This window comes from Muntiacus reevesi, chromosome 9 (assembly GCF_963930625.1).
Source record: "Muntiacus reevesi chromosome 9, mMunRee1.1, whole genome shotgun sequence".
Taxonomy (NCBI): Eukaryota; Metazoa; Chordata; class Mammalia; order Artiodactyla; family Cervidae; genus Muntiacus; species Muntiacus reevesi.
The window spans coordinates 69715209-69730983 of NC_089257.1; the positions used below are offsets into that span (position 1 = coordinate 69715209).

The 15775-nt window shown below is 41.2% G+C and overlaps 2 protein-coding genes across 5 annotated transcripts in view; both read right to left on the minus strand.

The window, feature by feature from the left end:
* Positions 1-730, minus strand: part of LAYN (layilin) — a 33333-nt gene extending 32603 nt beyond the window's left edge. The window contains exon 1 of one of the 4 annotated variants that reach the window (XM_065945159.1): positions 386-730. In XM_065945159.1, the coding sequence (XP_065801231.1) occupies positions 386-470 (85 nt within the window). In that variant the 5' untranslated portion in view covers positions 471-730. The remainder of the gene's footprint in view (positions 1-385) is intronic. The other 3 variants (XM_065945162.1, XM_065945163.1, XM_065945161.1) reach the window with 3 other exon arrangements.
* A 4853-nt stretch (positions 731-5583) lies between these two features.
* Positions 5584-15775, minus strand: part of HOATZ (HOATZ cilia and flagella associated protein) — a 29042-nt gene continuing 18850 nt past the window's right edge. Inside the window, exons 4-6 of the mRNA XM_065943852.1 lie at positions 10675-10734; positions 9597-9649; positions 5584-5641 (exon numbers count right to left, since the gene is read on the minus strand). Coding sequence (XP_065799924.1) covers positions 5584-5641; positions 9597-9649; positions 10675-10734 — 171 coding nt within the window. The remainder of the gene's footprint in view (positions 5642-9596; positions 9650-10674; positions 10735-15775) is intronic.

Here is a 15775-nt window from a genome sequence, read left to right on the forward strand (position 1 = left end):
CCTGTGTGGGGGTCCTGGGGACTACTGAGACTCGCTCAATGGGGGCGAACCGAGGGGCGTCTCCTGGAGCAGTTTGCTCACTGTCCCATCTAGCCTCCCGGTATCTGATAACCCTGGGCGGGGAGTGGACGTCGAGCTGTCCAGGACACGCAGGGAACCGGCGCTGGCTGGGCTCAGCCGCCCGGCGATTGCTCCTCTAGAAGCAGCGGGAGCCGGTGGGGCTGAGTACGCTGGTGGGGCGGGGGCGCCACCCCTCCACCCTCTCCTCGGAGGGCCAGAGAAAAGGCGCCGTGGCCCTGAAGACGGTCAGCCGCAGCTTGGGTGCCGTGGGAGCCGCAGCCGAGCGCGCCTGGGAACCAGCCCCCGCCCCAGCGCGCGCACTCACCGCTAAGCAGGCGACCCGTCGCCCCCAGGAGCCCCGCCAGCAGCACGGCCAGCAGCACGGCCCGCGGCGCCGCTCCCCGCGGCATGGCCCGGCTCGGGTGCGCCTTCGGACCCCGGGGCGCTACGGCTGTGGAGCGGGCAGACCCGCAGCGGCGCGCTCCGCAACGCCAACGGCGGGCGGCTGCAGCATCTCCCCAGCACCGACGGACCCGGCACCCGGAGGAGGCGGGGAGGGCGAGGAGCCAGCCTGTCGCCCCTCCGCCCCCGGGGACGTCACTGCGGAGAGGGCAGCCCCGGTGGCGGGCCCGCCCCCAGAGCCTCCCCCAGCGCGCTCGGCGCCAGACACCCGGCCCGCCCCACTCGGAGCTTCCCAGGGACATCCTGCGTTTGCCCGGGGCGCAAAGCCGAGGAAAATCCCGGTCTGGCTTCTCCGAAATGCAATGAAGACGGCACTGGCTAAAAACCGACCGTGTCACGCCCCAACTCCTCCTCCCAGCGTCCTCGGCTCCGCCTTTGGGCCAGCGGGAGAAGCAAACTCCGAGAACTGCCGGGACTCAGGAGGCTGCCGTCCGGGCCTTCGCGGTTACGTCTAAGAAAGGAGCGGTGGACGTCGAGAACACACGCGCACCCAGGCTGGGTGCCCACTGGCCGGACAAGTTAGACCGCAGCGTGGATACCGTCCAGCGGAGGCTAAGTTGGAGTTCTGGCTGAGAGAAGAGTGGCTCTCCCAGAGCGTCCTTGAGGCCAGCGAGGAAATAATACCGCTTTTTGCAGAGCACATTGGTGTGGGTGATGGTTCGGTCTCCTGGTAGAAAGGAGGTGACCCTCTCCCCGTCCCCCCCCAGGGAAGAGTGACCCTCATTTCCTGTGGCAAAGCTTTCCTCAGGAACCCAGCCTTCTTCCAAACTCTCACAATAGTCCTGTTTTACATTTGCACCTTGTAAACGAAATGTCTTATGCAAATAATAAAAGTAAGACTCCTGTCCAAAAACTAAAGTGCTAAGTGCTGGAAGGTGGGTCTAATTTGCATACTTCCTTCCCGCCCCCACCCCTCCCCACCCTTCACAGCCCAATCTGGTCCACTGACTTTTGAGTTTTGGTCTCAGATGGAGCCATTGCCGTTTGAGACAAACAGGCCAAGTTGATCACAGGCTGGGGCATCTGTTTTCAGTATCAGCTGATCTTTTGGGAAGCTCTGCTACTGCAGAAAGGACAAAATTGGCAGGAGGAGGGCTGGCCTTTAAGGCAAGTTCATTTACAGCCTGTCCTGATGCCTGAATTAGAATATTTCATGTCCAGCACACATTCTTTCTAGAAATTCCCGATTATCAAAACATTCAAAGAGTGGGCTGATATGGTGAGTAGAAGGACTTGATTCTGCAAGTCAACATTTGAAATCGTTTCTGGTTCTGCTTTTTCTCACTTAATGTCTCTGTGAACTCCAGCAAGTTTCTTTGCCTACATTTAACTCTTGGTAACAATAAAAATCACTTTAACTTGCGAAGTTTTGATAAGGCAACTGAGTAAGTAAGTGTGCAGATAGCTGGACACTTAATGGCAATTACAAAGGATTTATTTCCAATCTTACAGCACGTATTACAGCTTAGAGAAGCTGTTTAACCTTGGCCCAAATAATTAAATTGTGTCCTGAGTTCTCCCTTGGATACCCTGGCCCTTGGTCCAGATGGACATTGTTGAGGTATGCAGTCAATCTAATGTAGATTACAGTAGTGACCCCTATCCTTCACCCTATATCCTCACCCTTTAACTAGGTGAATTTGCAGTTCTTCTTACTAAAGGAGCAGAGTACATCACCCGCTCCCTTGTCCTTGTGTTTGACCAACAGAATGAGCTTAGACTGGAAAAGGCCTCACATGGTTTTGTTTCTTCTCTTGCTTCTCTGCCACCCTCTGAGAGCTCAGATATCTCACTTGTCCAGGTAGATCCCAAAGAAGACACCTGGGGCGGAGGGGCCTCTGTCAATCAACAGACATATGGTGAGAAGCAGAGGTGTCCTGCAGCCAGAAGCTGAGCTACCTGGCCAGACTTAGACAGTCAAATCCTCAGCTGACCTCCAGATATATAAGCAATAATAAACATTTTAGATCACTTTGTTATGCAATGCTGTTGCAGCAATACCTGACCGTTACACCTGGTAATACAGAGCGATGCTGCTGGTTGCTGAAAAAGCTCATAAAGTGGAATTTTTCTTGGTAAAATTGTCTTGATCCAGGCTCCAATCCTTAGTTTGACAAGCTCAAGCCCAATTTAAGAGACTAATATATTCACCCATTGAGAAACATAATCATCAGGTAAACCAAAGTTTGCCTTGGTCTTTTGAGCACATACTCACCCTCTGGGGCGGGGCGGGGGGCAGATTTCTCAGTGAGGATGGCATCAGAACAAAGGGAATCAGCTATACAATTTGAAATTTAGGTTTTGATATCCAGCTATGTCCATCTTCGCGATAAGAGAACTGTCTGACAGACAAACACATCATCCTGACAGGGTAATTTTTAATCTTGATAACGCTGAGATGAGATTGCCAGCTTGTAACTCTCTAAATTTCCCTTCCCTAGGTCTGATTACCTTTCTTTTGTTCAAAACGTTTTTCTCCAAATAGTGTCACAGCAGAAATGCTAATATCCATTCTCCACTTCTTTTAGTGATAAGAGTCCTTGAATTCCAACTAGGCAGATAACCCCTCATCCACCCCCATTAAAGACTGTTTCCCAGCCTCCCTTGCAGTTTGGTGTGCCCTTAATGATTAAGTTCTGACCAGTGGGTCACCCGCTTTGCTGCTGGCATGTGGATGGAAGGGGCACTGTGCGAAGTTTATGTTCAGGAGTTGCAGGTGGAGGCTAGGAGCAAAGTGCATGGTGCTTCTAGTTTTCTTTTTTTTTTAATTTCTTTTTATTAGTTGGAGGCTAATTACTTCACAACATTTCAGTGGGTTTTGTCATACATTGACATGAATCAGCCATAGAGTTACACGTATTCCCCATCCCGATCCCCCCTCCCACCTCTCTCTCCACCCGACTCCTCAGGGTCCTCCCAGTGCACCAGGCCCGAGCACTTGACTCATGCATCCCACCTGGGCTGCTGATCTGTTTCACCATAGATAATACGCATGCTGTTCTTTCAAAACATCCCACCCTCACCTTCTCCCTCAGAGTTCAAAAGTCTGTTCTGTACTTCTGTGTCTCTTTTTCTGTTTTGCGTATAGGGTTATCGTTACCATCTTTCTAAATTCCATATATATGTGTTAGTATGCTGTAATGTTCTTTATCTTTCTGGCTTACTTCACTCTGTATAATGGGCTCCAGTTTCATCCATCTCATTAGAACTGATTCAAATGAATTCTTTTTAACAGCTGAGTAATATTCCATGGTGTATATGTACCACAGCTTTCTTATACATTCATCTGCTGATGGGCATCTAGGTTGCTTCCATGTCCTGGCTATTATAAATAGTGCTGCGATGAACATTGGGGTGCACGTGTCTCTTTCAGATCTGGATTCCTCAGTGTGTATGCCCAGAAGTGGGATTGCTGGGTCATATGGTAGTTCTATTTCCAGTTTTTTAAGAAATCTCCACACTGTTTTCCATAGTGGCTGTACTAGTTTGCATTCCCACCAACAGTGTAAGAGGGTTCCCTTTTCTCCACACCCTCTCCAGCATTTATTGCTTGTAGACTTTTGGATAGCAGCCATCCTGACTGGCCTGTAATGGTACCTCATTGTGGTTTTGATTTGCATTTCTCTGATAATGAGTGATGTTGAGCATCTTTTCATGTGTTTGTTAGCCATCTGTATGTCTTCTTTGGAGAAATGTCTGTTTAGTTCTTTGGCCCATTTTTTGATTGGGTCATTTATTTTTCTGGAATTGAGCTTCAGGAGTTGCTTGTATATTTTTGAGATTAATCCTTTATCTGTTTCTTCATTTGCTATTATTTTCTCCCAATCTGAGGGCTGTCTTTTCACCTTACTTATAGTCTCCTTTGTAGTGCAGAAGCTTTTAAGTTTAATTAGGTCCCATTTGTTTAGTTTTGCTTTTATTTCCAATATTCTGGGAGGTGGGCCATAGAGGATCTTGCTGAGATTTATGTCGGAGAGTGTTTTGCCTATGTTCTCCTCTAGGAGTTTTATAGTTTCTGGTCTTACATTTAGATCTTTAATCCATTTTGAGTTTATTTTTGTGTATGGTGTTAGAAAGTGTTCGAGTTTCATTCTTTTACAGGTGGTTGACCAGTTTTCCCAGCATGCATGGTGCTTCTAAATAGAGCTGCGAGTTCTGGAATCTCAGGTACAATCCTGAGTAGGCCTGCCAGCTGGGCAATGCAGAAGGGACAAAGTCTTACCCTTCTCTTTTCCAGTGTATCCCACCTTTGTAAGTGAGGTAGGTTAGCACTGGGATTGTGGATATGTGTATAATACATGGGGATGTTGAGCCAGCTATTCACAAAACTGGAAGTAATTCACTTCTGACTTCAGACATGTCCTAGAAGCTGAATTAACCAAATTTTGGAAAATGGATTTTTTTTTTTTATAGCAAGAAGACTTTAAGGTTTTCAGGACTGATCTTTCATCTCTGTTTCCTTATTGTTTTTTACTTTTGTTGAATATGTAGTGCTTTTGTGCTGTCGCTCAGTTGTGTCTGACTCTTTGCAACCTCATGGACTGTAGCCCGCCAGGCTCCTCTGCCCATGAGATTTCCCAGGCAAGAATACTGGAGCAGGTTGCCATTTCCTCCTCCAGGAGATCTTTCTGACCCAGAGATAGAACCCACGTCTGCTGCATTGGCAGGTGGATTCTTTACCACTAGCACCACCTGGGAAGCCCTTGTTTTTATGGTGGTCTACAAGGTGAGGCACATAAAGTCCCTGTTTCTTGTTTATCTGATATTCATAATATAGATCAAATATAGCAGTTCTGGAAATACCCTTCAAATGAAAGCAAGATAAGTTGGAACTTGAGAACATATAAAATGAGAGAGATGATAACTATGTGGTATCAAATACAGTGGTTTCAATAAGTAAAACAGACACAAGTATTCAATAGCTGGTATTCCTAGAAGTGCTGCATATTTAACTTTTATTTCTTGGTCTAATTTGATTGATTCCAGTGATCCTGATATAAGAGCCAGTTGTTTCAAAGGTGAAGATCTAAGTGAGCCATCCTCTCCCAGGTGTCAGTCAAATTAATCCAAGGCTTTGACTTCTTCCTGGTCTTCTTTATCTGACTCTGAAATCACTTTCCTGTTGGAAGTAACACGAATCAATTCAGAACTCTGTAGTTGTGAACACAGTGTGGCATGAAAACAACTTTTGAAAGTTTCTCCAATAAAAATTTACTGTGTTGGATTCTAACTATGGGTTAGATTTTGCAACCAAGTATAAATTTCTGTGTGGGAGGAACAGTCATTCCACTGTGAAGTGACTTGAAAGGTTTGGGAGTGGACCTCCTAAAGATAAATATAATGTGCTCACCTAAGAGTCAAACTTCTGAGATTTCATCACTGGTGACTGATTTCTTTGGATTACCCAGTATTCCTTCTAGTCAGCCCTCTTTTAAAATGCAAATATTCCTGGGTGGATAAAAAACATGCCACTAAAACTTTACTGTGTACATACTTTTTTAGTTCTTTCTTTCTGACAGAATGGACCTGGAGTATTCTAAGATCTGGTGAAGGAGTGATGGTAAAGGCAGATATGTTTTTTTTTTTTTTTTTTTTTTAAGGCAGATATGTTTATGTAGGGAAGTTTTGGGTAGACAAGAAAGGATGGAGGGAAAGGAAAGGGGGTAAAATTAAAATAAAATTAAACTTTAAAATAAATTACAATAAAGATATTTCACAAATTTAAAATTGTTCACAAACTAATGTACAGTATAGAAATACTACTTTCTAAATTAGCTAATGCTGAACAACATGGCATTTTTTTAGTTAAACCTTTTTGTTACATGGAATTCCCTTGTGGTCCAGTAGTTAGGACTTGGTATTTTTCACTGCCTGGGTCTGGGTTCAATCCCTGGTTGGGGAATTAAGATCCCAAAAGCCACGTGGTGTGGCCAAAAATTTTTTTAGTTTTTTACAAATATTTTCTGAATTCCTACAGGGAGGCAGTGTGTTAGGCATTTTGTGCTAGATCCAATTTCTTTTGAAACATACAGTACAGTCACAGACAAGTAAAAAATAGGTGAAAAGTTAAATAACAACATAGTAGAGAAGACTTGAATAATTATAAAGTATGTGCACAAAGTAGTGCATGACTAATTGCCAAGAAAAATGGTGCAGACAGGAACTGTGTAAGAAGCTCAGAGGAAGAAGATGTCGCAGTGAAACAGAATGAAATTCAAGGCTATAGAACAGAGGAGAGAGGCCAAGCAGGTATACAGAAGGAATTAGGTAAGCACTTATGTCATTAAGGGAATTATCTGTCCAAGTTGTGGAATAATGTTTTACTCTTAGGTGAATCCACATATGTAGTAACAGGACTGTTCTGATCATCCCTATAAAAATATGCACTGAAATTTAAGGTACCCAGGGCTTGCCTGGTGGCTCAGATGGTAAAGGATCTGCCTGCAATGCAGGAGACCTTAGTTCCATCCCTGGGTTGGGAAGGTCCCCTGGAGAAGGGAATGGTTACCCACTTCAGTATTCTTGCCTGGGTTATCCCATGGACAGAAGAGCCCATGAGGTCGCAAAGAGTCAGACACGACTGAGCAACTAACGCTTACTTTCTCTGTGGTACCCAGACAGATCTGCTGATACAATTCAAGTAGCAATCTTTATTATTTGAATCAAGCAAACGAAATTTTCACTGAATTAATTTTGCTCCATCCTTATAAATTAAATCAAATCATCTGACTGAAAAGCAAGAAATTAAGTTGCTAAACATTGTGTAGACAATATTAGGTCATTAAGTGACTTTTCCAATTTTTTTTTCAGAACTTTAAAAAAATCAGGGTAGACATATTCATGTTTTCTTTAACAACATCTGATAACATTAATGGCAGTTGGCCTCAGTACCAATAAGATAAAAATTCTATTACTTCTTGTTAATCCATGAATGTCGTATGCAAATAAACATCTATCAAGTTAATGTTGAGTTAGACACGTTGGGTTTCAGTCATAATACAAAGATGGAGACATTTTTTTATTAGGGATTCTTTAGTCATTCACAGGTGATAGCCAGTTTCCTTTAAACTGTTCTGGACCCTGTGCCTGGTGCTGCTCTGGGCAGCAGTATTCTGGGAATAAGGCGATTAACCCTGAACTGTGAAGCTAGCCCTTGCTACATGGTTTAAGATTTAGCAATTTTAGGTATGCCTTTGGTTGTATCAGAGCTGAAAATCTAGAGGACATGCTGTTTTGCCAAAAATGAGAGGGCTCAGTGTTGGTGGGAGAGAGGGGAGCTGAGAGGGTGTGAGGGCAGGTGGATACAATTTCCTGGGGTGAGAAAGGAGGGGAATGAAATGTGTACAAAGGCTCAAGGTGATGCAAACATTTTCCTGTTTGCATCAACTTATGCTTTTGTATTGCACAGACAGATAAGCGGACACACACTTCTATGTAGATGAGAAGAAGAAAGTTTTCTCAAAGCAAGAAATCTCTAAAGCAGTGGGTGGGTTTTTTAAATAAGATTTGAAGTTAGGGAGAAAATTGTGTAAGGAAAAAAGAAGCACTTCTTTATAGGGAAACCCTTCTTTATAGGGAAACCAGAAAGGTGATGGAATTTCAGTTGAGCTATTTCATATCTTAAAAGATGATGCTGTTAAAATGCTGCACTCATTATGCCAGCAAATTTGGAAAACTCAGCAGTGGCCACAGGACTAGAAGAGGTCAGTTTTCATTCCAATCCCAAGGAAGAGCAATGCCAAAGAATGTTCAAATTACTATTCAATTGCATTCATTTCACATGCCAGCAAGATTTTGCTCAAAATTCTTCAAGCTAGGCTTTAGCAGTTTGTGAACCAGGAACTTCCAGATGTACAAACTGGATTTAGAAAAGGCAGAGGAACCAGAGATCAAATTACTAACAAATGCTGGATCATAGAAAAAGCAAGGGAATTTAAAAAAAATTCTACTTCTGCTTCATTGACAATGCTAAAGCCTTTGACTGTGAGGATGACAACAAACTGGAATATTCTTAAAGAGATGGGAATACTAGACCACCTTATCTGCCTCCTGAGAAACCTGTATGCAGCAGAAGCAACAGTTAGAACCAGACATGGAACAATGGAGTGGTTCAAGACTGGAACAGGAGTACATCAAGGCTGTATATTATAACCTTGCTTATTTAATTTCTAAGCAGAGTATACCATGCAAAATGCTGGGTTAGATGAATTACAAGCTGAAATCAATATTGCTTGGAGAAATATCAACAACCTTAGATATGCAGATGATACCACTTTAATGGCAGAAAGTGAAGAGAAATTAAAGAGCCTTTTGACAAAGGTGAAAGAGGAGAGTGAAAAAGCTGGCTTAAAACTCAACATTCAAAAAACTAAGGTCATGGCATCCAGTCCTATCACTTCATGGCAAATAGATGGGGAAAATGTGGAAACAGTGTCAGATTTCATTTTCTTGGGCTCCAAAATCAATGTGGACAGTGACTGCAGCCACGAAATTAAAAGACGCTTGCTCCTTGGAAGAAAAGCTATGTCAAACCTAGACAGTGTTTAAAAGAGCAGAGACATTACTTTGCTGACAGAGATCCGTATAGTCAAAGCTATGGCTATCCAGCAGTCACGTATGGATGTGAGAGTTGGGCCATAAAAAAGACTGAGCACTGAAGAACTGATGCTTTCCAGCTGTGGTGTTGGAGAAGGCTCTTGACAGTCCCTTGAACAGCAAGGAGATCAAATCAGTCAATCCTAAAAGAAACCAACCCTGAATATTTATTAGAAAGACTGATGCTGAAACTGTAGCTCCAATACTTTGGCTACCTAATGCAAAGAACTGACTTATTGGAAAAGACCCTGATGCTAGGAAAAATTGAGGGAGAGGGGAGAAGGGGGCGACAGAGGATGTGACAGTTGGATGGTATCACTGATGCAGTGGAGATAAGTTTGAGCAAACTCAGAGAAGCAGTGATGGACAGAGAGGCCTGGTGTGCTATAATTCATAGGGTCATGAAGAGTTGGACACAAGTTAGCAACAGAACAACAATAACAGACAGGTCAGACTATTTGTGACAGAGGTAAACTTACTTTGCTTTGTGTACTTTGCCTTTTGGTTTATGTGGAAGGGAAATCAGTTCCTTCTAAAACAAAACAAACATCAAAAAGGAAAATTTTGACTTCTTGCAATGACTGAAATTTACTTACTTAGGAAAAATCTGAGGTAAAATTATCACAGAGTTTATAATCACTATCTTCCTAAATCTGGAGACTATGGTGTTAGAAATGGTCCAGATTAAGGCATTTGGGGTTCATTCAGGAGAGTGTGTTTGTACATCCATAAGACTATGTATGGGATGCTATTGCTTTTATTGTTTGCTTATATTGTTTATTTAGCATTTGTTTTTGTATGATCTAAGCAAGATCAATCATTATAAAACAATACAGTATAAGTCTCCTACATGTGAACCTTCAAGTTGCAAACTTTCAAAGATACAAATGTGTGTTTGCATGTTCAATCGAAAGGTGTGAGTGAATCTGCAGCTCGCCCTCCATCTCCTGTTGCTGACGATCCTTCAGCTCTACCGTCTTCCCCCTCCTCTCCCTCCTCCAGCCGGTAACTCCAGCCCCTCTGGGCCAGCTGTTGTACTATACTACTGTGCTTTTCAAGGTAACTGTATTGTAGGATTAAAAAGGCTTAATTTTTGTTTTTTTTTAAATGTATTATTTGTGTGAAAAGTCTTATAAACCCATTACAGTACTGTACTATATAGTCGACTGTGTTAATTGGGTACCTAGGCTAACTTTGTTGGACTTACAAACAAACTGGACTTATAAACGTGCTCTCAGAATGGAACTTATTTGTATGTAAGAGCAATGAAGTAGCCCATGTTAATATCTGACAGCTTTATAACAGGTGACAATAAGGCCGGTGACAATTAGCCCAGTGACAATAGCACCATTTCCGTGCCAGCAGAGTTGCACAGTCTGGAGATATCTTTGGTTTATCAAGGATTCTCAAATTATCTGATGTTTATGCCCTGCCCCACCTCCAGCATATAGAAGGCTCTGGACCATGGGCATCAAGATTTAAAGGATAAAGCTATAAAACTTCTCAGAATTTGCCACCCCCCAAAGATTTATCTGAATGCCTCACTATCAGTCTCACCGAGATCCTTTCTTCTCTTTGTTTTCTTAAGAGTTGGATAATTTCATCTCTCTTTTTAGCCTGTTTAAAGAGAGAAAAAGAAGTGGGTGAGTCTTTTGACTTAATAATAAAGCTTTGTGTCCATGGGAGGAGGGATGGATCTTTTCCCATTTTCCTTCTTGTATTTTGGGGCAGAAATAAACAGTTGTTTTCCTTGATAGATTTATACTTTTCATCTATACAATTCAGTTTTATTCCAGAGTTGCTGCTTTACAAAATAAACTTGATTTCGATCGTAAATGGAGGGAATTTTTCTTGCCCATATAACAATAGCTTTCACTGATTTTAGTACATGAACCATGCTAAAAGCTTGATATATATTACATCATTGATATATAAGCTTGATATATATTACATCATTATTTTCTTATAATAAGTTAGAAGTTTGACACTGCTGTCATCCATTTCACATATGAGGAATGTGAAGCGTACTGAGGTTAAATAATTTACCTAAGCTTTAAAGTGGCAGGATTGGATTTGATACCCACTCTACTTGACAACAAAACCCAAGGTATCGGCCGTTAACACTAAATTGCCATTAAAAGGTAGCAAGACACATCAGCCAGCTCAAACAGCATGCCAGCACGTGTTGCGATGGCATGAAGGCTTTCTTGAGCAGCTTGTATATAGAGCAGAGCCTCACACCCCATTGCTCCTCTGTCTTAGATATTGAGACATTCTTATGCTCAGGTAAGTTTTCTTAAAAGAAATGAAAAAAATTAGTGCAGGCACAAAGGTTTACCCAGATATAGACTGTATACAGTGCTTCCCTGGTGGCTCAGGCGGTAAAGAATCCATCTGCCATGCAGGAAGCCCAGGTTTGATCCCTGGGTTGGGAAGATGCCCCGGAGAAGGAAATGGCAACCCATTCTAGTATTCTTGCCTGGGAAACCCCATGGACAGAAGAGTCGGATGGGCTACAGTCCATAGGGTCACAAAGACATGACTGAGCGACTAGCACTCTCACGTCACTTTTTTCAGACTGTATAGAAAGAGGCAAATATAGGTACACTTTTTTTCCCCCATAGAATCCACATATGTTCAGTGTTGGAGATGGCCAGGCAGAAAATCGCATCTGGAATATTTGAGAACAAGAGAAGAAACCTGAGAATCTGACAAATGAAACTCATAGCTTCAAACGGCCAAGTACAGTGAGAGAAGCTTAGATCAAAGCTAGAAAGAAAATAAAACTGAGAATGGGCATAGATTTTTCACAGCCAGGTAAAAGTTCTAGGTCATCCATTCAAAGGCGTTGCACTACTTTCTTAGGACTCAGTAACAAAGTATCAAAAATCAGGTGACTTAAAACAACAGATATTTATTGTCACACAGTTCAGAAGGCTAGAAGTCCAAAATCAAACTGTAGCAGGGCCATGCTCCCTCTGAAACCTGTAGGGGAATCCTTCTTTGCCTCTTCCTAGCTTCTGATCATTTGCTGGAAATCTGTGGCATCCCTTGGCTTGCAGCTGTGTAACTGCAATCTCTGCTTTCATTGTCACATTGGTTTTTCTCCCTGATTCTACTTCCAAATAAGGTCACATTTCGATGGTACTGGGGATTAGGACTTCCACATATCTCTTGTTTCAGTGGGTCACACTTCACTCTGTTGCTAACAAATTGTGACCAGAATGGGACACATTAAGCAACTGAACAACACTTCAGTCTATAATAAGCACCTATGGTGTAATATTACTGTGCTAGGGGCTGGGCAAAATAAAATACCATTCCTGCCTGCCAGGTGGTGGCAGACTTGTAGAGAAAAGGACTACAGTGAGGTTAGAACAGGATGCAAATAGAGAACTGAAGAGGGACCCTTAATTCAGACAAGGGTGTGTATCTACGGCTGAGACTCAGAGGAGGTGATGTCCAAGATTAGAAACGAAAGCATAATCACCAGATAATATCACAGACAGGATGGGGAAGAAAGCTTCTAGGCAGAGGAGACAGGTGTGCAAAGCCCTAGAAGCTGTGTATTGCTAAGTAATTCCTCAAGATGCTTCTTCAGTCCAGATGCAAGAGAAGCTACAAAGTTTAGGCACACCCCACCCAGACGTGGGAGGGAGGAGGGGTGCTGGGCCTGCGTAATCAGCGGGGCACGCTGCTGCTTTGGCTCTGCTTCATTCCATTCAAGTCATATTAATCTTGCTTCTAAGAACCTAAAAGTTTTAGTTTTATTTATTTTGGGACAAGATTTCTATTTTTCACTTGAATTTAAGGCATCATATATCATAGATATTGAAAGAAGAAAAGGCATCATATATCACAGATAATAAAAGAAAAAAAGTCAGAGTCCTTCAAAAACTAAGCTAATCTTTTCCAGCTATACATATACATCTATCTATTCTTTTTCATATTCTTTTCCCATTTAGGTTACTACAGAATATTGAGCACTGTGCTATTATCTATTATCCCTGTGCTATTATCTATTCCCTTGCTTGCATTCTTAGCATGCTTAGTCACTCAGTGGTGTCCCACTCTTTGCGACCCTATGGACTGCAGCCCACCAGGCTCCTCTGTCCATGGGATTTCCCAGGCAAGAATACTGGACTGGGTTGCCATTCCCTCCAGTGGATCATCCCCATTCAGGGATAGAACCCACATCTCCCATGTTCTTTACCACCGTGACACCTGGGAAGCCCTTGCTAGTTATCTATTTTAAGCATGCACATGTCATTCCCAAACTCCCAATTTATCCCCCTCCACCTTTCCCCTTTGTATCCTTTCCTCTACCTATCCATAAGTTTTTATTTTCTACGTCTGTGAGTCTGTTTCTGACAAACTAGGATAGTTTAAAAGTATCTGTCAATTTGCTAAGGATTGAATAAAACAGCACTTATAGAAAAAGATCTGGGATACTTTCAATGTAGGTATTCGGTGGCACTAGTTATAAAGGATCCACTGGCCAGTGCAGGGGAGGTGAGAGATGTGGGTTTGATCCTGGGTCAGGAAGATCCCCTGGAGTAGGAAATGGCACCCCATTCCAGTATTCTTGCCTGGAAAATTCAATGGACAGAGGAGCCTGGCAGGCTACATTCTAGGGGGACGAAAAGAGTCGGACATGACTGAATGACTGAGCACATTCAATATTAACTTTCTTTTCTAACTTTCCCATTACACATGTAATCAGTGGGAATTAAATGCTCCCATACTGTGATTACATAGCACTTTATGCTTTTATTACAGTATTGATCTTACTTTGCCTGCTTTATCTCATAGCTGCTACCATGTCTCTTTCAAAGTCTTACTCATCCTTTTATCCTTCCTTCAAGCTTAGCAGTGCCTTGTCAATGATACTCAATGAATTTCTGCTGAATTGATTGAGTCATGAAATATGAATGAATGAAACCATTACATTGTCTAATACACAATTACTAGTCTAAGCAAAAAAAAAAAGTCTTAGAGATTGAAATTAAATGTAGGAAGTTTAGTTCTTAAAATCCCCTATAAACAAAACTAATATTATTATTTTCTGTGTAATAAAAAATATTGGTTAGTCACAGGCAAGATATTAATATATTGTCATAATGCTTCTAGTATAAATGGTCAAATATTTAGTTATAAGATTCTAAATAATAGTAAGGTAAAATTCATTCATTTAAATTTTGTTTTCATGTCCTTTTTTATTATAATGGATTTTAATATCTAATCAGTTTTATAACATAATGTAATGCACCAGAAACAAAGTTTTCAAATATGATTTGATTTTTGCTTCCTGGATATGTTTCCTGGGAATAAATAACAAAACTATTGTAGGCAACTGTGTCATCAGAACAAAAACATTGCCAACTACTGTAAGAACTCTCAGCCAGGACAACTAAATAAATTCAGTGGTAAGAGAAAAATTCTTACAATTTACCTTATTAGTTGGAATAAATAATTTACTTGTTAATTTCATAACAAAATAATTCTCATTTCTAACCACAGTGCCTTTGTTGGGTTCATTAATGGAATTTGATAAGGCATTTAAGTCATTTAATTAATTCTTAAAATAATAGCATAAGGGGGTCAGAATTTACAATATTTTTTCTTTTTTTTAGGTTTGTTGCAATATAACTGACATACAACACTGTGTAACTTCAAGGTGTACAGCAGAATTACTTGACACATATGTTGTGACGTGATCACCACATGAGTTTAGTTAGCATCCGTCACCTTATAGAATTAGAAACTTTTTTCCTTTTGATGAAAACTTTTAGATTGACTCACTTAGCAACTTTCAAATGTATCAATACAGTATTTTTTTTCAACTACAGCCATAATGTTGTATATTACATCCCCAGGACTTTATATCTTATATTCATAATATTTTAATACTGGATGTTTTCTTATAATCTACAATTTAGTTATATTACTTATATTTATATACTACTCCTGAGAAAATAAATGACAGAATAAAAAGTAATTTTAGGAAATTAGGATTTGACAATATATAAATTTAATATCTCATAGAAGGTTAATGAATTTTAGTGTCACTTCAAGAATTAAGTTGCTGAGTTCCTATTTATGGCTTTTCAGAGCCAAACAGTTTCGCTGGCAACATATATTAGTTGCCAAACACTTTTGGGTGTGAATCCCAATTCTGTGTGATTAATGGCAAATAATATCTTAACTAATCATCCTTCTAACTGTAATCACTATCTCATTTGGTTAGAGGTTTGTGACCTTGGGTAAATCAAAGAACCATTTCTCTGGGTATTGATTTCTTATCTGTAAGGAAAGGTGTGAAAACTGGAGATAATACAAACATTGCTTAACAATGCATGGCATATAGTGGATATTTATTAAATGGCAGCTATTATTATTACAGAAAAACATTTTTCAATCCTTTTAAAATGTGAAAAGTGGGAAAAAGCAGAGAAGGAGGTGTACCACCTTCTGTGTACAAGCATGAAAGATTTCTGATGATTCAACCTCGGTGAATTAGTGAATAGTGTTGGAAGGAAGAAGGGAGAAATAAGAAGGGACATCTAAGGTATTAATTGTCTTTTATGCAGTAGAAATCCCTCTGTTACAAAGTCTCCAGTATATTATAAACTTTCTTCTCAGTTAAATTTCAGTTATA